At 42.9% G+C, this 25,653-nt stretch overlaps 1 protein-coding gene across 2 annotated transcripts in view; it reads left to right on the top strand.

The window, feature by feature from the left end:
- Positions 1 to 25,653, top strand: part of LOC126253404 (forkhead box protein J3-like) — a 65,764-nt gene that overhangs the window by 4,907 nt on the left and 35,204 nt on the right. For both annotated transcript variants that reach the window (XM_049954704.1, XM_049954705.1), the window contains exons 2-4: positions 9,067 to 9,362; positions 19,812 to 19,935; positions 20,116 to 20,271. In XM_049954704.1, coding sequence (XP_049810661.1) covers positions 9,157 to 9,362; positions 19,812 to 19,935; positions 20,116 to 20,271 — 486 coding nt within the window. In that variant the 5' untranslated portion in view covers positions 9,067 to 9,156. The remainder of the gene's footprint in view (positions 1 to 9,066; positions 9,363 to 19,811; positions 19,936 to 20,115; positions 20,272 to 25,653) is intronic.

The raw sequence follows: 25,653 nt of genomic DNA, 5'->3' as shown, positions 1-25,653 counted from the left end.
TGGTGATTTCGTCTCGGTTGTTAGCCACGTCACACACTCAGCGCAGAGCAGTGCTGTCGGTAAATGGTCATCTTAAGTTTTATCGACTTTGTGTCCAGTCTGCTATATCTGACGATGATACCTGTCGACAGAGTGTGTTAATCTCACTAAAAAGAAACTGGATGAAACTATATTATTAGTGTCAGAGAAGGGTTTAAATTTTGGTCCCACACTGAAACTTACTCCTGTTGCTGTTTTTGTTTGTGCTGTTAAACTAGCCATGCCCCACTTCCATGAGACCAGGTGGAGGAAATGGGGCTCGGATCTCCCGCAAGCTTTATTGAGCACTACCACCACGGAGCAATATTTTATCTTGTGGAAGTGCAGCTATCTGGCCTGTTAGAAAAGATTAGGATTTACTTATGCTTCCAGCCAACAAAGACTGGAGATATGTTGATGACACTTCCATAGTTTGACCTCATGGGATTGATGCTTTGAATCCTTTTTTCAGACCATTTAAATTGTCTTCGTCCTAGTGTCAAATTTACAGTGCAAGTTGAGAAGGGTGTCAGACTTCCTTTCCGTGATGTTTTGATTCACTGAAGTGACAATGGGACTTTGGGCATAGTGTATATTGTAAACCTACATGTACTGATCGTTATCTTCATGTGACCAGCCGTCATCCATCACACCAGTACATAGGGTCTTGCAGACTTTGGTGAACAGAACCTATGCCATTTGTGACATATGAAGTTTAATACAGAAATTGGACCATAGTTTTTAAGCTGAATGGTTATAATATTCATCCAATATGTCATTCTCTTCAGTTCAGACCGCCAGGGAAACCTGCACAGGATACTTGTAAATGGTTGCATTTTTACCTTTTGCTGTGAGTATTTCAAGAATTTTAAGAAGATATGACATCAGAAGTATATTTATGCCACCGTCTAAGCCTAGGGCCCTTCTTGGGTCAGCAAAGGATGACTGTGACTGAGGGAACACAAAGTATACAAAATTCTGTGTAATTATGGTATGGCTTATATTGGCCACATTATCCATACTATTCAGGACTGATGTGTAGAACACCATCGTGAAATGTGTTTGCTCCAGCCGGAGAATGCTGTCTTAATGAGAGACATTTTATCTGATATTAAACAACAACAGTCTTCACTACCAGCAGCGGATTCTTTTAATTAGTGTTCTGTTAATGATGTATCATTTTGCCCATGTCTTCCACCAGTGTGCTACTACTTCATGTGGGTTTGAGCGCAGCAGCACTGCTACTCATGCATGTGCTTGGATCAGCCATGGTGTACCAAGGAACTGTTGATTCTGTTGGAAACTCAGTTCCGGCGATAGTGTGCATCACTATACTCACCTGAAGATGGTTACCAGTTGGTTCATTGAAATATTGTGGCTGCATAAATAAGAGTAGTACCAACAACTCTTACTGGTAATTAGACAATGTCGGAGCCCAACATTGCAATTTTTGAACTGTCCACAGTAGGACAGGCCTGGAAGGATTGAACAAAGCCATGATCTGTAAGCAAATAGAACTACCTACTGTACAAGTATTGGTGGAACTTGGTAACACCATAGATAATGGTGAGCACCTCTTTTTCAAGTTGAATGTAATCATGCTGCACTTTGTTTAGAGTTTTTGAGGTAAAAGCAATAGATCTGTCAGAAGAACCAATTCTATGGGAGAGGAGCACTCCAGTCCCTTTAGAAAATGCATACATAGCAAACACAACAGACTTAGCTGGATCAAAATGAATCAAATTAGCTGAAATGTGTCCTGACATTCTTGGGATGCACAAAGGGAATACCTGTCCGGTGCAGCCTGTTCAGCATAGCAGCAATTTGTGCAGCATTTGCAATGAATTCGATATAATAAGTGAGCTTTCTCATGTCAGCTATGTTGTTGTTGTTGTTGTGGTCTTCAGTCCTGAGACTGGTTTGATGCAGCTCTCCATGCTACTCTATCCTGTGCAAGCTTCTTCATCTCCCAGTACCTACTGCTACCTACATCCTTCTGAATCTGCTTAGTGTATTGATCTCTTGGTCTCCCTCTACGATTTTTACCCTCCACGCTGCCCTCCAATGCTAAATTTGTGATCCCTTGATGCCTCAAAACATGTCCTACCAACCGATCCCTTCTTCTAGTCAAGTTGTGCCACAAACTTCTCTTCTCCCCAATCCTATTCAATACCTCCTCATTAGTTACGTGATCTACCCACCTTATCTTCAGCATTCTTCTGTAGCACCACATTTCGAAAGCTTCTATTCTCTTCTTGTCCAAACTAGTTATCGTCCATGTTTCACTTCCATACATGGCTACACTCCATACAAATACTTTCAGAAACGATTTCCTGACACTGAAATCTATACTCGATGTTAACAAATTTCTCTTCTTCAGAAATGATTTCCTTGCCATTGCCAGTCTACATTTTATATCCTCTCTACTTTGACCATCATCAGTTATTTTGCTCCCTAAATAGCAAAACTCCTTTACTACTTTAAGTGTCTCATTTCCTAATCTAATCCCCTCAGCATCACCCGATTTAATTTGACTACATTCCATTATCCTCGTTTTGCTTTTGTTGATGTTCATCTTATATCCTCCTTTCAAGGCACTGTCCATTCCGTTCAACTGCTCTTCCAACTCCTTTGCTGTCTCTGACAGAATTACAATGTCATCGGCGAACCTCAAAGTTTTTACTTCTTCTCCATGAATTTCAATACCTACTATGAATTTTTCTTTTGTTTCCTTTACTGCTTGCTCAGTATACAGATTGAATAACATCGGGGAGAGGCTACAACCCTGTCTCACTCCTTTCCCAACCACTGCTTCCCTTTCATGCCCCTCGACTCTTATAACTGCCATCTGGTTTCTGTACAAATTGTAAATAGCCTTTCGCTCCCTGTATTTTACCCCTGCCACCTTCAGAATTTGAAAGAGAGTATTCCAGTTAACGTTGTCAAAAGCTTTCTCTAAGTCTACAAATGCTAGAAACGTAGGTTTGCCTTTTCTTAATCTTTCTTCTAAGATAAGTCGTAAGGTTAGTATTGCCTCACGTGTTCCAACATTTCTACGGAATCCAAAGTGATCTTCGCCGAGGTCCGCTTCTACCAGTTTTTCCATTCGTCTGTAAAGAATTCGCGTTAGTATTTTGCAGCTGTGACTTATTAAACTGATAGTTCAGTAATTTTCACATCTGTCAACGCCTGCTTTCTTTGGGATTGGAATTATTATATTCTTCTTGAAGTCTGAGGGTATTTCGCCTGTCTCATACATCTTGCTCACCAGATGGTAGAGTTTTGTCATGACTGGCTCTCCCAAGGCCATCAGTAGTTCTAATGGAATGTTGTCTACTCCCGGGGCCTTGTTTCGACTCAGGTCTTTCAGTGCTCTGTCAAACTCTTCACGCAGTATCTTATCTCCCATTTCATCTTCATCTACATCCTCTTCCATTTCCATAATATTGTCCTCAAGTACATCGCCCTTGTATAAACCCTCTATATACTCCTTCCACCTTTCTGCCTTCCCATCTTTGCTTAGAACTGGGTTGCCATCTGAGCTCTTGATATTCATACAAGTGGTTCTCTTCTCTCCAAAGGTCTCTTTAATTTTCCTGTAGGCAGTATCTATCTTACCCCTAGTGAGACAAGCCTCTACATCCTTATATTTGTCCTCTAGCCATCCCTGCTTAGCCATTTTGCACTTCCTGTCGATCTCATTTTTGAGACGTTTGTATTCCTTTTTGCCTGCTTCATTTACTGCATTTTTATATTTTCTCCTTTCATCAATTAAATTCAATATTTCTTCTGTTACCCAAGGATTTCTATTAGCCCTCGTCTTTTTACCTACTTGATCCTCTGCTGCCTTCACTACTTCATCCCTCAGAGCTACCCATTCTTCTTCTACTGTATTTCTTTCCCCCATTCCTGTCAATTGTTCCCTTATGCTCTCCCTGAAACTCTCTACAACCTCTGGTTCTTTCAGTTTATCCAGGTCCCATCTCCTTAAATTCCCACCTTTTTGCAGTTTCTTCAGTTTCAATCTGCAGTTCATAACCAATAGATTGTGGTCAGAATCCACATCTGCCCCTGGAAATGTCTTACAATTTAAAACCTGGTTCCTAAATCTCTGTCTTACCATTATATAATCTATCTGATACCTTTTAGTATCTCCAGGATTCTTCCAGGTGTACAACCTTCTTTTATGATTCTTGAACCAAGTGTTAGCTATGATTAAGTTATGCTCTGTGCAAAATTCTACAAGGCGGCTTCCTCTTTCATTTCTTCCCCCCCAATCCATATTCATCTACTGTTTCCTTCTCTCCCTTTTCCTACTGACGAATTCCAGTCACCCATGACTATTAAATTTTCGTCTCCCTTCACTACCTGAATAATTTCTTTTATCTCGTCATACATTTCATCAATTTCTTCATCATCTGCAGAGCTAGTTGGCATATAAACTTGTACTACTGTAGTAGGCATGGGCTTTGTGTCTATCTTGGCCACAATAATGCGTTCACTATGCTGTTTGTAGTAGCTAACCCGCATTCCTATTTTTTATTCATTATTAAACCTACTCCTGCTAGGAGCTCCTAAATGTTAGGGGACACTGCCAGATCTTTAATAACTTTTGGAAGAAGGAGCACTTGACCTTGTTGCACTTTAAGCCAGCTGCAGAAAGAACTTGAAACATGCAGTCTAAATTTACCAAATGTTCAGCAAGCATATGACACGTGACGACAATGTTGTCCAAATAGTTTGTGCTGTAAGGGACATTACTGTTAATTGTTCCAGGAACTGTTGAGAAATAGCAGGAACTGAAGCACTTCTAAACGTTAGTCTCTGAAACTCGAACAAACTCAAGTGAGTGTTGACCACTTGTACTGCTTGTCCAGTGGTAACTGGAAATATGCTTACTGTACATCAGTCTTAGAAAATAATCTACGGTGTCCTAACCTGTCCTTTAATTGATTCCTCTGGTCATGGGAGAGGAAACAAATCCATGACAGTTTGTGGGTTTACTGTGGCTTTAAAAGCAACACAAAGACGTAAACCTCGTGATGACTTTTTGAAAATGACCTAAGGCGATGCCCATTGACTTGCAGAAAGGGGCTGGACAACTTTGTGTCTTCCCATCTTTGCAGTTTGTGAGCAAATTGCTCACGTATTGCACAGGGGACTGGCTGAGTGCGAAAAAATTGCGGCTGCCCAATGTCTGCATTGGTAATGTGTGCTTCAAAATAATTAGCCCTTCCTAAATCTGGTTCAAACAACTCACTGTACTTATTATAAAAGTCAGAAACAATAGTGTGAGGCACTGGAACACTGCCGAGAGAGGTGGCACAGTGTTAGCACGCTGGACTCGTATTTGGGAGGACAACAGTTCAAACCCGCAATTGACCATCCTGATTTAGGTCTTTTCAGACAAATGCCACGATGGTTCCTTTGAAAGGGCATGTGCGATTTCCTTTCCCATCCTTTCCTTATCTGAGCTAATGTTCCATCTGTAATGACCTCATTGTCCCCAGGATGTTAAACACTAATCTCGTCTCTCCACTGAAACACTGATTTCTAACACTTCATCTTAAATTCGCAGGTTGAACAAATCAAACCAGACTACACGAAAACTGGCGGTGGTGCTGCTTACTGCAATAGTAACTATCATCTGTCGGTCACTGAGCAGCATTTGTTCAATCTGCTGCATCAGAAATGGAACAACTTTGTTTAGAGACATTTCCTGTGGTGGCTCAGACATGGTTAAATGCCTTATATGAGACACAAAAATGTCAAAATATAAGAGAAAAACTGAGTACAGACAATGCATGGGAATGAGGTGCACATATCAACTTTGTAAGCAGGCGAGGAAAGTCTATAGAAATGACCAGTCTCAACGCTATTTGTCATACCAAATGAAATAATTTGTAGGTACAGTGGTGTGTTCTTTGCTTTACTCTTTGAGGGGGCTGAGATTGTACCTCAGCATATAAAATATTAGATCAATGTATAATAACATGAAAAAGATGGAGTACTTAACTTTGTTACAACCCATGTCCACAGGAATGTCATGAGTATTCAATACTGTCACTCACTGTGAATGTGTCACTTGATACAGAACAAGATACTAGTCTTCTAACAGAGTGCAACTGACCATAAACTTTTATGCAAAGTTCTGTATAATACAATTTATGCACTGCTGGCTCTGTAGAGAAGGGATGCTGTCGTCTCAGGTGGTGACTGCTGACTGGGGTGAGCGGCACTGAGTTGTGACATAAGCAAGCAAGCCCTCTAGTGCAGTGGCGGTGGTCAGTGTGTGTGTGTGTGTGTGTGTGTGTGTGTGTGTGTGTGTGAGTGCGCGCGCGCGCGAGCGCGCGCGAGCACGCGCGAGCACGCCCATGCTATGGTCTCTCATTCATTGTTGCTTCTGGTATGTGGGTATGTTTACTTGTGATTCTGTCACCAGGTACCATCCATGTCAAGGTACTTCATTCCTCAGACAACATTTCAATTCTGATCCGGTTGCTGCATACTAGAAAATAAAAATCAGCATTGTTATCATTCTCGTAATTGACTTCTAAAAAGATAATTTTCTTATCAGATAAAGAGATCGTTTCCCTTCTTTGAAGTCTGACACCAGGTTCATAACATTCCATTGATTCCATTTTTTAAAAAGAGTATGAATACTTTTGTGCCATGCCCTTGGAACAGTGGCTTCATTCCACTAACAGTCCTCTAAAAATTGAAAGGAACTTATTACATATTACTCCTTTTTGGTTGCAGATAGAAGTCAGGGCGCCCCTCTTCAGATTTTTTTCGTGAGAAATTCGTTGTGAATGATTTGAGGTTCTTGCTAAATAGAGTTATGTATCTGGAAACCCAAAAAAGTGTTTCCATGTTAATACTCTTTGAGTAGAAAGAATTCTAGAATGAACATCCACCCCAGACCGCACACCTAATTCAAAACCCAATGATGAAGGCTGCAGGGTATGGTGTTGTGTGTTGCGATTGATCGAGACTCTGCTGCTTCCAAATCGGACAAGAGAGATGTGGCCACATCTTGAAGAAGTTGTGAAAGTGCCACATGTGAGCAAGGCTCACTCAATAAGACAATCTGTGGAGAACTGCTCACTCTCTGATTTTAAAAGAAGTCTCATAAAAGATTTTCATGAATAACACTGAGAATTGCCATCTGGTTGTCAAATTCAAAGAGTGACATGACAATATGTTATGTATGTATATGTTTTGTAATGCCGTATGGTAATACACTAAACTCTCACTAATCTGGCCATTCCTGGCACACATGGGTGCTGGAGTAGTAGAAGTGCTGTATTACTGAAAGGGTATGAAATTTATGTTAATAACATAGCGGATATACTTTATTAGTTCAAAATACAGCTTTAAATATGTTGGGGATATATTTTATTAAATCTAAAGATACAATTGTAAAAAACATAGAGCCTGTGGCTTTTTAAATCCAAAAATACATTCATTTTCAAAAAAATGTTGCTCTTCAGTTTATACTTAATTATATAGTAGTACTGGATTTTCCATTATTTGATTGTAATAGTGCTGTAACATTCACTATGAAACATGTCCCAAATTTTTATTTGTCGCAATGATGATACACAATGATTGTATGCTTTATCACACACAACTGCTTCACAAGAATTAGATTGTACTGCATGTATTTGGTTGTTGCATAATATACTCCAGGAAGAAGCTTGCAGCTATAGCAGCAGCAGTGTGAGAAATCTTCATGCTCTCACCTCCGATGTGCTCTTCTTCATCACTTTCATCAATACTTTCCTGCACACTTTTTGATTATTTCTTCATCTTTTAAGGTTTGGTTTATCTCACCATTTTCGTCTTTCAACCACTTAGTAAAATCTTTGTCAATTTCTCGTCCTTCTCCTCCTCCTGGAAGCTTGTGGAACATATCAGTGTACAAAATATAAGCAGTGGATGATTTCGAACTGACTGGCTCATCGCTGTTGTTCAGTAGTGGATTCAACCCTGCATTTGTGAATGACCACACTTGTCTCCAGCTCTTTATTATGGAAGTGCTCTCCACTTTTGGGGCATTGTCAATAACAAGAACAGCTTTCAGTGGAAGCTTTTTCTTCTGCAGCTCTTTTCTCACAGCTGCTACAAATATTTTGTGGAACCACCAAGAGAATATTTTTCTATTCACCCATATTCTCTTCTGAGTTAAACATTGCACTGGCAATGTGTTTATGTCACTGTGTTGCAACACACCATTAATGTTATGCACTGTTTCTGTTGCTTGTACCCATGAGCGTCCTTCTCATTCTTGGCAGGTAATGTTTTTCAGAGAAACATCCTGTAAAAGTGTCTGGTTTCATAAGCATTGTACAAGGCATCAGCATTTAAATCTTCTTCCTCTATTATCTTCCATATCTTCTTTGCAAACCCCTCTGCATCTTTTTTGTTAACTGAGCAACTTTCCCTGGTGACTTTCAGCTATCGGAAACAATGTCGTTTTTTGCAGTTTGATAGCCAGCCCTCACTTGCCGCAGACAAATTATTACCACCAGGTTGTTTGTAAACTGCAACTGCTTTTTCCTTTATCATCAGGCCAATAGCTGGAATTACTTTACTGTGTTGTTGTATGAACCATCTATAAATAGCTACGTACAGTTCTTCATTCTCCCTCTTTGACGAAACCATCTGTTTTCCCAACTCCCTATCCATTTGGTTGTGTACTGTCAAATAAAGCCTTCTTTCTTTTTAATGTCATAAATAGTGGCTTTTCCATCATTGTACTCTGCAGCAGTGGCTTTCTGCAGAGAACCTCAGTTCAACTTACCTAAATTTCCAAGTTTCTGCTTGAAGTCTAGCATAATATGTTTCCTTTTAGAGACATGAAGCTGCACGGTATAGAATGCCACAATTTCAAATACGTAATGCATTGTTTAACATTGCAATTCAGTAACAACAGTGCTGTGCACAATAATTCATTGTTGCGTGCTATTTTATATTGTTATTATTATTATTCTTTTAATTCCTTGAGAACCTCCATTCCTGCAACTATATCACGACGTGTTACAGGTGGCAGGAGTGTGTTGGAGTCCGAATGTGGGCACAGGTGCAGCTTCGGCACACAGGCTGCTGTGGACAGGCTGCGAGACGGCGGGGCTGATGGCCGGCCTGGACCGGAGCCTGACCGCCGTGGACTGGCTGCCGCGGTTGAGCGCGGCTGCTGCTGCGGGCACTGGCCCCACCACTCCGCCTCCCGTGGGGGGCGGCGGCACAGAGGCCGATGGGGCTGCCGAAGATGGGGTGGAGGGGACGGTGTGCACACCTCCCGGCATCACGAGAGCTAAGGATGGCAAGCCACCTCTCAGGTAAGGCAGCGACCTGCAGCCTGTAGAAACAGAGTGATCTTATCATTAAACAGTTTGAACTGAATTATACCTGCAATAAGTCCCTAGTGAAATAGTGTGAGATCTACCTGGAAAGAAACCTTCATTGGGCTAAGAAAGAAAAGATTGCTACAGAAAGTGTACTAGAATATCTTAAAACTAAACTTTTGTAATACTTCCCTATGTAATCACCGTTCAGATTACAGGATTTAATAAGATGACAAATTCTCTCTGTACTCTGCATAAAGTACTTCCACCAGAGTCTGCAAGGGGAGAAAGGCAGTACAGAGTAGAACGAAGAATGGCGGACTGCCCTTGGCCACAGCTGGCCATGTTCATTCATTTGGTTGGACAGCAGATTGGTGGTGATGCTTAAATTAATAGACTGCACAGAAATTGCGTCAGAGCTAGCATATGATATGTCTGCTACCACAGGTGGTCCTGCCTGTGATTGGACAGAATAAGCTTGTGACAGGAAAGGAATAGGATGTGCTGGATGGGTGTACTGCACAGGACTTAGAGGCTTCTGTGAATAAGGCTCGGAAAATCTTATGTGGACTAGATTTGGAGGGTAATGCTTGTCTTTAAAGGTCTCAGTAAGACCTTCAGAATACTGGGCAAAGGGTTGTCCATCCACAGGTGGCTGGACTACATGAGAGAGGCTTTTCAGTGTTTAAGGGATGGCAGCTATTAGAACACAGATAACTGTTGGCAGTCAGTGAGTTCGATACAGGCAGATGTTGTATGGAGCCATAAGGGAGTGGAGGTCAGTGTCTGGCAAGGTAGACACTGTAATCTCCCACCTCCTTCCTTCTTCCATCTGTTGTCCAGATTAAACAATGCCCAGTCCAAGTAATTAATAAGCAAAGTCTCTTGTGAAGATTTGAGAGGAACGATTATTACAATAAATTTTCAGGTTTACTTAGTTTGCCATGTTGAGATGGCTCCAGTTCTTGTTGTCTAGGGGTCTGATTCTTGAAGTTGAAAATCTAACATCAGGTCCTCACAGTTGATTTGAACTAAATAAATTGGAAGATTGTTGTTGCAGAATTTTTACGTAAATATATTTTCCACTGATTTCCTCACATTTCAGGATATCATACAGTATTTTGATTTTTTCATTAACAAAGCCAACATTACATTGTTTGCACCTATTATACAAAAATACACCCGATTACATCAGAGGCAAGCTTACGACTCCCACACACTGCGGAAATAACAATATTCCAAAGGGTTTACAATTTTCTTAACAAATGAATTTCTACTAGTTTTCATAACATTATTAATTTCGATTATTGTTTCATAAATGAATTCATAAATAAACATAGTAAACAGTACAGGATTGTGTAATTAATAATAGAAATTTTAATGTACATTCAGAACTAATACTTATCGATTATAACATTGTAACTAAAATATTTTATAAAATAATTCCTTTTCATATATTTTAGCTTGAAATATAGCATACTGTGTATAAAATTATATGAAAGTTTTCAGGGAAGCAACTGAGATAATATTAAACTGTCCAAAATTCGAAAAATAATACTGGTATTGACTACTACTGTTGAGGAAATGTATTGTTAGGGTAGGATGTCCCATTAAAACACTGTTGTTGTGACTCGCCGATCATTTAAAGTGCCGCCGCCCAATTACGCACGTCCTCTACGTGCGGCGCTGTCTGCCTGCCAGCCATGCAGCAGCGGCGCCACCTAAGCGGCCAGCCGAGCAGCGGCCGCCAGACTGAGACTCAGTGCTTATCTGAACGCTAACGTGTACACATGTTAACTTACTCTGTGACATATATGTGTTGTAGTGTCGTTCCTAAATATACTTGTTAAACTAGAAGTTCTAACAATTGGCGACGAGGTAGTGGATTTTTCCTTTTCACCGTTGACTCACAGGGTTCCATGGCTACTGTCGAGCAACTCTTGCAAAATCTCCTTGAACAGCAAACGCTGCTAACGGCGGCGATTCGCGATTTCGTCGCGGCGTCAAATGCGGGCCGGTTCTCGTCGTTGGCTGTACCTCCTTTTCCTCCTTACGACGAGACGGCAGAAGACTGGTCGGATTATGAAAAACATCTTCGACAGCACTTCTTGGCATTTTATGTCTCGGACGAACAAGCATGTAAGTCTCTGTTCCTTTCCTGGATTTCGCCTCAAATGTATCGGTTGTTGTCGCAATTGGCCCCTTTGAAGGATCCTGCGTCTTTGTCCTTTGCTGAAATGTGTTCCCTTCTGTCGGTCTATTTTCAAAAGCAAACGCATGTGGTAGCCTCTCGTGTTGCCTTTTATCGTTGTCACAAACAACCCAATCAATCTTATCGCGCTTGGGCTGCTGAACTTCACGGCCTCAGTCGAAAGTGTCACTTTGTTACTGATGTTCACAAAGAATCCTATGCCGATTCCATGGTACGGGATGCTATTATCCGGTCGGCGCCCGACAAAGAAGTTCGGCAACGTGCCCTTCAGTTGGCGAATCCGACTTTAGATGAAGTTCTCTCCATTGCGCAGTCTTTTGAAATTTCTCGCGCCGCTGGGGCACAAATAGAAGCGTGGGGTGACGTCGGGGAAATACAACCTCTGTGCGCTGTTGACGACGCGCGCGGCGCGTCCCCGCCGGCCGACGTGGCCGCAGTGCGCTCCCACGCGCAGCCTCGGCCAAGCCGTAAACAAACCCCTAAGAAACTGCAGCAAAATCCCCGGCAACTTCCTTCATGTCCAAGGTGTTTTACGAAACATTCACGTGAGGATTGTCCACAACGTTGGGCTGTGTGTCACAATTGCAAAAAGAAAGGTCACGTGTCTTCCGTTTGTAAATCCGACCGCATAAATGACGTCCATGAACATGACGCTGATTCTGATTCTGTGTTGTCTGTCAATTGCACTTCTTCCCTTTCCGGGAAGTTATTCCTCACTGTCCAAATCCTTGGTCGAGATGTTCGCCTTCAAGTGGATACCGGTTCTGCCGCCACTATAATTAATTCTCAGACGTATCTTCAGCTGGGTTCTCCACTCCTGTCCCCTGTCACTCGGCAATTACGGACGTACAATAAACAGAAGATTTCTCTCTTGGGACAGTTTAATGCTGAGGTATCTTACAAATCCGTCGTTCGCACTGTTCCCATATTTGTGGTCGACCAGGGCAACGCAGAAAATCTTTTTGGTTTCGATGCCTTCCGCGTTTTTGGGTTCTCCATAGATGACTCTGTCAATATTGTCTCCGACGCTATTCCTTATGCTAAACTGGATTCTTTGTCGACGACCTTTTCGTCCATTTTTTCTCCTGGGTTAGGCCGTGCACACGACTTTGAAGCTCATATCACGCTCAAACCCACTGCGCGGCCTAAGTTTTTTCGGGCTCGGCCCATTCCTGTGGCCCTTCGTGATCGGGTCAAACAGGAGTTGGATCGTCTCACTACTTCAGGGGTCTTGCTTCCTGTCACTTCCAGTGAGTGGTCCTCTCCTGTCGTTGTAGTTGCCAAGCCCAATGGTGCTATTCGTCTCTGTGGCGATTTCAAAGCCACGGTAAATGCTCAATGCCTCATCGACACTTACCCTATGCCCCGTCCTGAAGAACTGTTCACTAAACTCGCTGGAGGGCAGTATTTTTCTAAAATTGACCTGTCAGAAGCTTATCATCAACTTCCTCTCGACGCTGCTTCCCGGCAGTTTCTGGTCCTTAACACGCCTTTCGGCCTCTATCAATACCAACGCCTGCCATTCGGGGTTGCTAGCGCCCCTGCTCTCTTTCAGCGATTCTTGGAACAATTATTGCTCCCTGTCCCTGGGTGTATCAATTACATGGACGACATTGTTGTCATGGGCTCCACCACTGACGAACATCTTCAAAATCTCCACACACTTTTTACTGTCTTACAGACTGCAGGTCTTAAGTGTAACCTTCAGAAATCACAATTTTTTCAGGCATCTATCACGTACTTGGGGTTTCAACTCTCTCGGGATGGTATTCGTCCGCTTCAACAAACTGTCGCTGCGATCGATGCCCTTCCTCGCCCTACGTCTGTTAAGGAACTGCAGGCCTTCTTGGGGAAAATAGCATACTATCACAAGTTTTTACCGTCTGCAGCGTCGGTGGCTCAGCCGTTGCATCGCCTGTTGCATAAAAACGTGCCTTTTCACTGGTCCGCGTCATGTGACGCGGCTTTCCAGAAATTGAAGACTATGCTGATACAGGCCCCGTGCCTAGCTACTTATCGGCCTAGCCAACATCTTGTCCTTGCTACAGACGCCTCTCACTACGGGGTTGGGGCAGTCCTTGCGCACCGTTTTTCTGACGGTTCGGAACAACCCATTGCTTATGCCTCCAAAACGCTCACGGATGCCAACAAAAGTATTCTCAGATTGAGAAAGAAGCTTTGGCCATCATTTATGCTCTTCATAAGTTTGGTGTTTTTCTCTATGGCACAAAATTTCATCTTGTTACGGATCACAAACCACTTGTTTCCTTGTTTCACCCATCAACGTCACTTCCCGACAAGGCTGCACACCGCCTCCAGCGTTGGGCTCTTTACTTGTCCCGTTTCAACTATGAGATTCATTTCCGGCCAACGGCTCAACATGCGAATGCTGATGCTTTGTCTCGCCTCCCCATGGGCCCTGATCAGGCATTCGATAGGGACGAACTTTTGTGTTTCCACCTGGATGTTGCCGAGCAGCGGGTTGTGGACGGGTTCCCCATCACTGGGGACAGGCTGGCGGCTGCTACGGGTTCTGACCCTACCCTCTCCCGGGTTTTATGCTGTATTCAGACGGGTTGGCCTGATCGCCCGTCCACTAAGACTTCTGATCCGTTGCGGAACTACTACCCTTTGCGCTACCGCCTCACGGCTAGGGATGGTGTTATCCTCCTCTCCACTGAAAATGTTTCGCCGCGTGTTGTGGTCCCCGCATCTTTGCGTGCTTCGGTCTTGCGCCTCCTTCACCAGGGGCACTGGGGTGTGTCGCGCACCAAATCTCTGGCGCGCCGTCATGTGTACTGGCCTGGCATCGACTCTGAAATCGTACACATGGTCGCTGCCTGCGGCCCTTGTGCGTCACAGGCCGCTGCCCCGAAGTCATCTTTGTCACCGTGGCCTTCGCCTGAGAAGCCCTGGGAGCGCATTCATGCTGATTTTGCGGGACCCTTTTTAGGTACTTATTGGCTCCTCGTAATTGACGCCTACTCTAACTTTCCTTTCATTGTCCGTTGCACGTCACCTACCACCGCGGCAACCACCAGTGCTCTCGCCCGCATTTTTTCTTTGGAAGGCCTCCCCTCTACTCTTGTTACTGATAATGGTCCGCAATTTGCCTCTTCTGACTTTGCGGATTTTTGTGCTCGTCACGGTGTTACGCATGTCACGGCCCCGCCGTTCCATCCACAATCCAACGGTGAGGCTTGAACGACTGGTCCGCACGTTTAAGGCTCAAATGCGGAAACTTCTGACTTCTTCTGCTGCTGATGAGGCACTTCTCCAGTTCCTGGCGTCTTACCGTTTCACCCCCATGGGCGATCACAGCCCGGCTGAGCTCTTACATGGCCGACAGCCCCGCACTCTACTTCATCTTCTGCGGCCTCCCACCTCCCGGCCGCGGGTGCCGTCACTTGGCCGGTTCACCGACGACGACCTCGTCTGGGTACGGGGATATGGCAGGCGGCCAAAATGGAGCCCGGGCCGCATCTTAAGACACCGCGGCAGACGCCTGTATGAAATTCAGACGGACACAGGTGTTGCAGTGCGTCATTCGGACCAGCTTCGGCCTCGGGTGCCAACAACACCTGTTCCGAATGCCGCCACACCACCCTTGACTCTCCCTGATGCTCGGGATCTTGGCACATCTCCATACTCACAACGCCGCCCTCTACCCGTCATCGCGATGCCAGCACCAGAACGGATGCCACCAGACGACGTGCCCATGCGGGAACCGAAGGACCAACCAGTGTCAGAGTACATCTGCTCGCCTCCTCCTCCAACAGACGCTGACGCATCGCCCATGTCTCCTGTCATATCAACTGGACTTGCCGCAACGGGCAGATTGGTGCGTGGGGCCCCAGCAGATTCGACCCCTACGTCTCCTGTCATCTCGACCCGTTATCATCGGGGACACTTCCGTCCGTACGGGAAGCCTCCTCCTCGAGACTTTACGTCGAATCACACAACGCCTATGGACGTCAGCCATCTCCAGGACACATCCATCAAGACCAGTGCAACAATTTCAAAGGGGGGAAAAGTGTTGTGACTCGCCGATCATTTAAAGTGCCGCCGCGCAATTACGCACGTCCTCTACGTGCGGCGCTGTCTGCCTGCCAGCCATGCAGCAGCGGCGCCACCTAAGCGGCCAGCCGAGCAGCGGCCGCCAGACTGAGACTCAGTGCTTATCTGAACGCTAACATGTACACATGTTAACTTACTCTGTGACATATATGTGTTGTAGTGTCGTTCCTAAATATACTTGTTAAACTAGAAGTTCTAATACACTCCTGGAAATGGAAAAAAGAACACATTGACACCGGTGTGTCAGACCCACCATACTTGCTCCGGACACTGCGAGAGGGCTGTAAAAGCAATGATCACACGCACGGCACAGCGGACACACCAGGAACCGCGGTGTTGGCCGTCGAATGGCGCTAGCTGCGCAGCATTTGTGCACCGCCGCCGTCAGTGTCAGCCAGTTTGCCGTGGCATACGGAGCTCCATCGCAGTCTTTAACACTGGTAGCATGCCGCGACAGCGTGGACGTGAACCGTATGTGCAGTTGACGGACTTTGAGCGAGGGCGTATAGTGGGCATGCGGGAGGCCGGGTGGACGTACCGCCGAATTGCTCAACACGTGGGGCGTGAGGTCTCCACAGTACATCGATGTTGTCGCCAGTGGTCGGCGGAAGGTGCACGTGCCCGTCGACCTGGGACCGGACCGCGGCGACGCACGGATGCACGCCAAGACCGTAGGATCCTACGCAGTGCCGTAGGGGACCGCACCACCACTTCCCAGCAAATTAGGGACACTGTTGCTCCTGGGGTATCGGCGAGGACCATTTGCAACCGTCTCCATGAAGCTGGGCTATGGTCCCGCACACCGTTAGGCCGTCTTCCGCTCACGCCCCAACATCGTGCAGCCCGCCTCCAGTGGTGTCGCGACAGGCGTGAATGGAGGGACGAATGGAGACGTGTCGTCTTCAGTGATGAGAGTCGCTTCTGCCTTGGTGCCAATGATGGTCGTATGCGTGTTTGGCGCCGAGCAGGTGAGCGCCACAATCAGGACTGCATACGACCGAGGCACACAGGGCCAACACCCGGCATCATGGTGTGGGGAGTGATCTCCTACACTGGCCGTACACCACTGGTGATCGTCGAGGGGACACTGAATAGTGCACGGTACATCCAAACCGTCATCGAACCCATCGTTCTACCATTCCTAGACCGGCAAGGGAACTTGCTGTTCCAACAGGACAATGCACGTCCGCATGTATCCCGTGCCACCCAGTGTGCTCTAGAAAGTGTAAGTCAACTACCCTGGCCAGCAAGATCTCCGGATCTGTCCCCCATTGAGCATGTTTGGGACTGGATGAAGCGTCGTCTCACGCGGTCTGCACGTCCAGCACGAACGCTGGTCCAACTGAGGCGCCAGGTGGAAATGGCATGGCAAGCGGTTCCACAGGACTACATCCAGCATCTCTACGATCGTCTCCATGGGAGAATAGCAGCCTGCATTGCTGCGAAAGGTGGATATACACTGTACTAGTGCCGACATTGTGCATGCTCTGTTGCCTGTGTCTATGTGCCTGTGGTTCTGTCAGTGTGATCATGTGATGTATCTGACCCCAGGAATGTGTCAATAAAGTTTCCCCTTCCTGGGACAATGAATTCACGGTGTTCTTATTTCAATTTCCAGGAGTGTAACTGTGTTGAGGTTTGGATCCAGATCATAGACATATCACCAATGAACCAGAACCACATGAGAGATTTGGGATTGTTACGTTGCTAGAAGGAAGGTGTTTTCTAGGTGATGTTATAAGGGTGCCATGCAGAAACCCATGATTATGCTGTGGACTTTTTTTTTTTATCTTGCCTTCAAATTAGAAGTATGTATAGATAAATGAGAAGTATATATGGGTAAGGGTGTGATTTGATAGGTTTATAATGAAGATGGCCATGTGGTCCGATACTGATTAGCCCAAAATAAAAATAAACAATAAAATACATCATACACACACAGACACACACGCAGTCTGTCATTCATCAAGTGCATAAAGTATGTTGGTGTTTAGCTAGTTGGCAGCACTAGTGACAAGCAGGGATCTAGGTGGCATTGAGGTGGGGATGGTTGAGAGGTGATGAAGAAAGTGGTTTGAATTCTTGATGTGGGAAGTTAGGATGCATTTTTTGGGTTTTAAATATTGGTCAACAAGAGCTGAGACTCTTTCTGGAGGAGAACAACAACCAATTACAATGATGCATCTAACATGGTTAAGTTTATCTATTTTGGAAGGCATATAGGAGGCAAGTATGAATGAGCCAAGGGATCTGAATCAGAACTGCAGGTTGGGCTTTTGGGATGGTATCACAGGGTTTGCAGGTTGAACTATCAGGTAGTTGGTGGGCACCTACTGTCAGGCAGTCAGTGCTGTTCATCACAACAGAGGCGAAGCTGTTGCCTGCAGGGGAGAGAATCAGATTTGGATCTGTTTTATGGTTGTAGGTGGCTACTCTTGCTTTTATAGAGAGGTTTGTGTTTTTAAGAAGGGATGTCGGAATAAAGCCAAGCTGAAGGTAAGGAATCACTGCATGGTTAGGTGGGGGTGGGGGAGAATCACGGTTTGGCAGAGGTATGAACTGCAAGAAGAATGGTGTAGTGCTGGGTTTTGACAGGGTTAGGTTGGAGAGGAGTGGTGGCAAACGACTGTTTCCCCTGAAGGTTTGGGAGGAAGAGAGTAAGTTTTTGATGAGACCAGTATGATTAATTCTTTGTGTGGAGCTGAATGTGAGGCCTTGATATAGGACCTAAACTTCTCTGGGATTTAGGCTTTTTGTAAGTAACTTGAAACAGTGTTTTGGGTTTATGTGGATCCTGGATTTTACGCAATATTGGGAGGGAGTTTGCAGGAACATGGCAGTTGGAAAAGGTCAGCAAGGCAAGGTCTGCATTCTGTGAGGGGTTTGAGTGTGGTGGTGGGGGTTGGAGGAGATTGTTGAGGATAGGACAGATATTGTTAAGGCTGGTATTACACTAACAGATTTCTTTGTCAAAGTTGATATGTCAGATATTTTTGTTAAAGAAGTTGGATGGTGCAATAGGGCACTTTGTCAAATCTTGTCTGTTGTCAAATAAATTTGATCAAATCTAGGGCCTTGCTGTAGATTTGATCATAAAAGCCGCTTGTCTTCTGTTCACTGCAATATGACATGTTACCACGTGGAGCGCTACCATCGCTGCAGCGTTCTGTCATCTGTAGTGTGTTTATAAACATGGTCAGTAAATACAATTGGTGTGTACCAACAAATACAAAATTAATAGAGATGTATGAAGCTGATGAGGTGCTTTACAATGTGAGGCACCCTGAATACAAAAATAGATTAAGAAGGTTGGAGACCTAACCTAACCTAACTTAACTTAACTCTCTCCTGTAGCAAGGAATCTGAGTGTTACAGTGAGCCTGTCTTCTGCAGATATAACAGTTCTTAAGTGAGTATTGTGCTTTGTGATATGAGGATACACTTCACTGAGTAAATACTGAACTGTATGCTCATCCATTCTTAAATAATTTATGTACGACTTGAAGTCCTCCATTACGAGCTCACGTAACAAGTTTCGTTGAATGCTTTTATTGTCTCATCATAAAACCCACGGCTTCACCCAGGTATGTTTCCTTTTTTTCCCCCACTTCTCTTCTACATGTGCACACAGTGCAATTGTGGTACATGCAACGGCTGCGGTTAATAACAAGTTGTTGTCAGACATCTTGAACTTTGATGAAAAAAATGTTGACAGTGTGATATCCATTTTTAATGCCACGTCAAAGATCTTTGTCAGATAAATTTGATGAATATTTCATCATATCTTTGATCAAATCTTTGACAAAGAAATTTGATAGTGTAATACCGGCCTAAGCAGTGGTACTATGAGGTGAGAATAAACTTTTGGAAGTGGTTCCTGAAGAACTTTTCAAGTTATTGGAGGGCCAGGGTTTCAGATTGGGAGATGGGGGGTGTAGTTAATTGGGGTTGCACAGTAACAGTATCTTGTGTGCGAAGAGAAGTGATCCAGTAATGCATTTGCCATGAGGATTTGTTTCTCATTTAATTTATGGCCACAATTGTATTTTTAATGGATGTGCTTAGTAATTTGAACTGTTGGAAGTGATATTTTTGCTTTGCTTTAATGAAAGGTGTCGTAACATCAAATTTACACAAGACTGTTTTTTCCACAGCTATGCGAAGTTGATTCACCTTGCAATCAGCAATGCTCCCAAAGGGAAAATGACTCTTTCCGAGATTTATCAGTTCATCATACAGCAGTTTCCATACTATCGAGATGCAGGTACAGGGTGGAAGGTCAGTTAAGTGAATTAATATCTGTGATAGCTATTCAATGCTAAGTCACTATATTTTTCTTTTATGTAAGTCTGATATGTTTCTTTAGGACATCCACATTGAAGGTTTTGTTTGGTATATGTATTCTCACACTAAATGGTATATGATTTGAGATGTCAGGAAGATTTACTGTGTTTTCAGAATTCGATACGTCACAACCTGTCACTGAACAAATGTTTCACAAAAGTAGCTCGCTCAAAGGACGATCCGGGGAAAGGTAGCTACTGGCGTATTGATTATTCTTCTAGCCGAGAGGAATCTTTCACCAAGAAGAAGAAAAGCACTCAGGCAGTTAAGGTAAATATTATAATATAAAGTTATATAGTATATTTACAATGATTTGTATTGTGTTCAATGTAAAATAAGCAAAAATCGAAAAGAATAGTGACTGCATATATGTTGATACAAATACTAGTGAATTGTTAATTTTAATCTCCGAATTGGATCTCGATTTATATCCTGCAGGTTCTGTAAACCATGTAAGTGACAGTCTGGTTGACAGAATAATATAATACTAATATTTCACACTGAAATCTTTTTGTCTTTCCTCACGATAACTAAGATCTCCCCAGTCTCACTCCACCAATGGAATTCATAATTTCTGTAAAGACTTTAACATGTATATTAGTAACAGTATTGATCTCAATAAGAATTCTGCAGTTAAATGTAAGTTGACATCATCAGATTATTTGTTAAATTATCATGATACAATACAATATGGGATCAGTATGCCTATGTTGTACATAAGCATCCATCAGTGTCAGTACCAGCCAAGAGTACAAGACAGTAGCAATCATGAATAATGGCAGATAATTCCTTTTATAATTTACACTGAAGCCAGAAGACAGATGGTGGACTGCGATTTAAAACTTGTGCACACTACTCTTTGGAAAGTATTGATATCAGAGATTCTTACTAAGCAAATTCTCAGTTTTATTATTTATGTGATATTACAATATTCAATAAATGAACATTGTAAAATTTGTTGGCAAGTGTGAACATTGTACTTGAGCAAAAGTCACGGTGTTCATAATAAAACCTGGAGAGCGAGGAATCTACCTTCACGTTGCGAAAATTATTTATTTAAATGTTTAAGGACATAAAAGATAATAATTTGAAATGCCAATGGGAGAACTGACAACTTGGAGGAGCAGTTAGCGTAAATAGTTAGGTAAGTAAAAATATAGTGAAGAGATAAAAAAGAGGAGGAGTATGTGGTAAACAGATCCAATATTAGAGCACTAATTGTGTTACATGAGGGAATACAAGGTATGTGGGGTATTGGTGTGACTTTCCCTATTTTGTTTCATGTGGTTTCCCCAATTTGGCAAAAGGGTGTCAAGAGGAAGTCACCATCTGGTTGTCATATGTTGGAATCTGGAAGAAGACAACCATTGGTATAACAGTTGTAAATTGTCTTAGCTGTATTGGGAAAGTACCAGAGCCCCAAGCGCCAATAGAAAGCACTGATGCTCAAATTGTTATAGGCACTGAAAGCTGGCTAAAGCCGGATATAAGCTCAGCCGAAATTTTTACGAAGAACCTAATGGTGTTCCGATAGGATAGGCTAACACGGTTGGCAGTGGCTTGTTTGTTGCTGTCAAAAGTAGTTTATCTTGTCGTGAAATTGAAGTAGATTCTTCCTGTGAGTTCATATGGGCAGAGGTAATTGTTGGCAACTGGAATAAAATGAGAATTGGATCCTTTTACTGACCTCCCAATTCAGATGATACAGTTGCTGAAAGGTTCAAAGAAAACTTGAGTTTGATTTCAAACACCTACCCGATTCACATAATAACAGTTGGTGGTGACTTTAATTTATCCTTGATATGTTGGCGAAAATGCATGTTTAATTCCGGAGGTACGCATAAAATATCATCTGAAATTGTGCTAAACGCATTCTCTGAAAATTATTTCGAGCAGTTAGTTCATGAGCCCACGTGAATAATAAACCATTGTGAAAACACACTTGACCTCTTAGTAACAAATAATCCTGAGTTAATAACGAGCATCAAAACCGATTCAGGAATTAGTGAACACAGAGTTGTCGTAGCGGGATTGAATATTGTAATCCCAAAATCCTCGAAAAATCAGTGAAAAAATACCTACTCAAAAAAGCAGATAAAAATTCACTTGACACCTTCCTAAGAGACTGTCTCCATTCATTCCAGATTAATAATGTAAGTGTAGACCAGATGTGGCTTGGATTCAAAGAAATAGTATCAGCAGCAATTGAGAGATTTATACCAAATAAATTAACAAACGACAGAACTGATCCTCGTTGGTACACAAAATAGGTTAGAACACTGTTGCAGAAACAACGAAACAAACATTTAAACAGACGCAAAATCCCCAAGATTGGCGATCTTTTACAGAATCTCGAAATTTAGTGCGGACTTCAATGCGGGATGCCTATAACAGTTTCCACAACGAAACTTTGTCTCGAAACCTGGCAGAAAATCCAAAGAGATTCTGGTCGTATGTGAAGTATGTTAGCAGCAAGAAACAATCAATGCCTTCTCCGCATGATAGCAATGGAGATACTATCAAAGACAGTGCTGCCAAACCAGCCTTCCGAAATGCCTTCACAAAAGAAGACGAAGTAAACATTCCAGAATTCGAATCGAGAACAACTGCCAACATGAGTAATGTAGAAGTAAATATCCTCGGAGTAGTGAAGCAACTTAAATCACTTAATAAAAGCAAGTCTTCTGGTCCAGACTGTATACCAATTACAGGGTGTCTATGACCCGGGAGATCTGGGACAAATCCGGGAATTTTTTCATCCGGGAGAAAACTGGGAAAAACCCGGGAATTTTTTTGAATTCTGGGAATTTTTCATTGTTTTTGTTCTCAGTGAAATTTTTGTAATTTTGACTGGTAAGAACCAATACTCTAACAAGGGATATTACTGTATCCTGCTACTGCAGAATCATACTGCAGCCATAAAACGTGAACGAGAGAAAAAACTAAAATAAAACTTAAATTACAAATGCGCCATATACAGCAACAAAACACAGTGCTCATACAAGCGTCTGCCAACAGCAAAATGTGTCATAGGCTTTAGGAAGACTATGCAATGCTTCGTAACAACAAATTGCCTCCGATGAGCATGACGTCACAACTGTTAATATTAGATTTGTTTTAGCAGTTACGAGTGGGATCATGCGCATGTGCAGTTGAGTAGTATCTTCTTCCGCTTCTGGCTACAGAAACGTGGCTGTTGGCTGTGTAAGCAGTCACAGGGGGGGGGGGGGAAAGGCAGCTAGGTGCTACCGGGAAAAATTTCACTGGTGCACTCAAGCTTCCAGATGGGGGGCAAATTCATATAAAACTTGTTTCACAAAGCGCCTAGCATCCAGTGCACGTTGGTCTATCGATTATTCGTATGACTTTGAAACGTGTCCCTGTCGGTTTTTGAACATTGTTGAACACATTCTAAGTTGATTTCTGAATGAATCATAAGTTGATTTGTGAATGTGTGCATAGTGTACGTGATGTCTCTGTCAGTGGAATCCTCGTCACATCTAGAAATAAACTTTCCTGCAGACAAAATGGGCTATACGAGCTGAGCAGAGTATAGCCGAACAAAAGAAAGCCAACCACTGTCTGATTATGTGGCTGATAGGGTTTGCGAATGATGAGTGTTGTTACGATTACCAGCGAAATCCATAAATTCAGACTACCAGAGTGCGAATAAATGGCTAACAGGAATAACAGCTAAGAAAGATTACGTATTATCTTCTCGGTGTATCCAAGAAAATGAAATTTTGACAGAAAATTTTTGGCCAAATCGCTATACTAGCAAGAGCCAGTTGTACAGTCTCCGGCTAGCAGCCACTTTAAGGTCTATTCTGGAAGTAGCGCGGAAAACGCGTTGTACGAACACGTAACAATGCCTAAGAGAATAATCGCGGGATAACTAAACTGGTGATTCTGGCAGAGTTAGTGAAGTTAACCAGCCAATAACTTTTGACATTGGCAGGAATAGATGCAGAATTAGTGATGACAACATTGTTTGTTAGAACAAGGAAGGAGAAGAAACGGGGACATCAAACAAATTATGGAAGAATAAGTCGATTCCAAATTTCAATAAAAATTTTGCACTACTCCTTTTCGATCTCATGCTTGAGAAACTGGAGCGTATGAATGAAGTGTTAAACTATTTCCTGATGTAAAGCTTTTTGCTTGTAGTAGGCCTGATAGGCATTTGATATTGGTACTTCGTGAATTATATTCTGCTGTGTTATAAAAATGACCATTTCTGCCTAAACAGTCTCGTTTATTTGGTGTGTGTTACAATTGCTGCAGTATTATAAAGGGCTATTTTGTTTTATCTCGCAGACAGTGACAAAATATAGGTAATCAGGTCGAGAAACCACACCAGTCTTGGGCCTATTTGTGATTACAGCTTTTTCAGTATTAGACAATGACATTTAGATTTTTCAAGTAGCAAAACATTTGACGAACTTTGATGAGGTAACAGATCCTTTCGCAGAAAGGAAAGCACGCCATGTAAAGCTGTAGCAAGGTTAAAGAGAAAAAAATTCTAGGAGCTAAGGATTGAAGAAATGTGTACTGTCTTGCTTGTCTCTTCTCTTTACTGGCTTTATGTATCCTATACTTAATTTTATGTTACACAAAGGAGCAAGTTGTTAGCTAACAAAAAAAAAGAAGAAGAGGGACAGGATGTCAAACCGGCCGACTGGAATCAGGAGAGGCACCATAGGACATTTTAATTTCCGCTGTCCTGAATATAGTTTGATGGCATCCAGTACAAAATAAATAATTGTTTCAATTCCACAAACCGAAATACAGTGACGTGCGATAGAAGAATGCTGTGTGAAGAGGTGTGGCACTGCACTTTTGCACACTTAAGATCAGATAACATGTCTTACAATTCCTCGGAAACGTATGTTTTATGTATCAGAGTCTTCAAAAAGACGTGCGCTACAAAATGAACGTAGTTTTGAAAATTCAATTTTTTTAAAATTTTGGACGTCCTATCTCAAACGCTCGAGGGACACCACTATCTACTATTCTCCCGGTTCGGAAATATCGTAGATACAGGTCTGATGCGCAGAGCAGTCTGAGTTATAATAGGGATGCGGGTAGTCTCCATGTGACCCGTGTTTACATTTAGTGATTTTGCTGTTTCCTCTTTGTCTACTGTACTCATGTCAAATGAAAACAAAATTGATTTCTTTGGCCGGGAGCTATCATGTGAATTAAAATACATTCACATAATTACAGAAGGCTAAAATACGTTATTAATTTCAGATTTTATTTTATTTCTACCTTTCTGACAGTTGTCATGCAGAGCAATGAAGTTATTTTTATCGGTTTGCTGAAGAAATTTTCTTTTATTAATCTTTTCCGCTGAGGCAGTCAATATATTTTAAACAAAGGGTTTAATTTCAAACTATTGGCTAGTTTCAACTGTTCGGTGCATTTCAAGTGTACGTTTTCATCTTCTAGCACGTTTTTATTATGCAATAACAAAGAGCCAGACATGATATAACAAAGTACTGGTACCCAAGGAAATTTACATCCCGAAACCACATTGAAAAGCTTAATATCAGGTCGATGCCTACTTCACTGGGAATCTGGGACTCATTTAAAAATCAGCTCTTTGATGGTGAACCACTTAGAAGAATTTATAGTCCAGAAGATCACACT

Source organism: Schistocerca nitens, chromosome 4 (genome assembly GCF_023898315.1).
Source record: "Schistocerca nitens isolate TAMUIC-IGC-003100 chromosome 4, iqSchNite1.1, whole genome shotgun sequence".
NCBI lineage: Eukaryota > Metazoa > Arthropoda > Insecta > Orthoptera > Acrididae > Schistocerca > Schistocerca nitens.
This window is presented reverse-complemented; position numbering and strand designations above follow the sequence as displayed.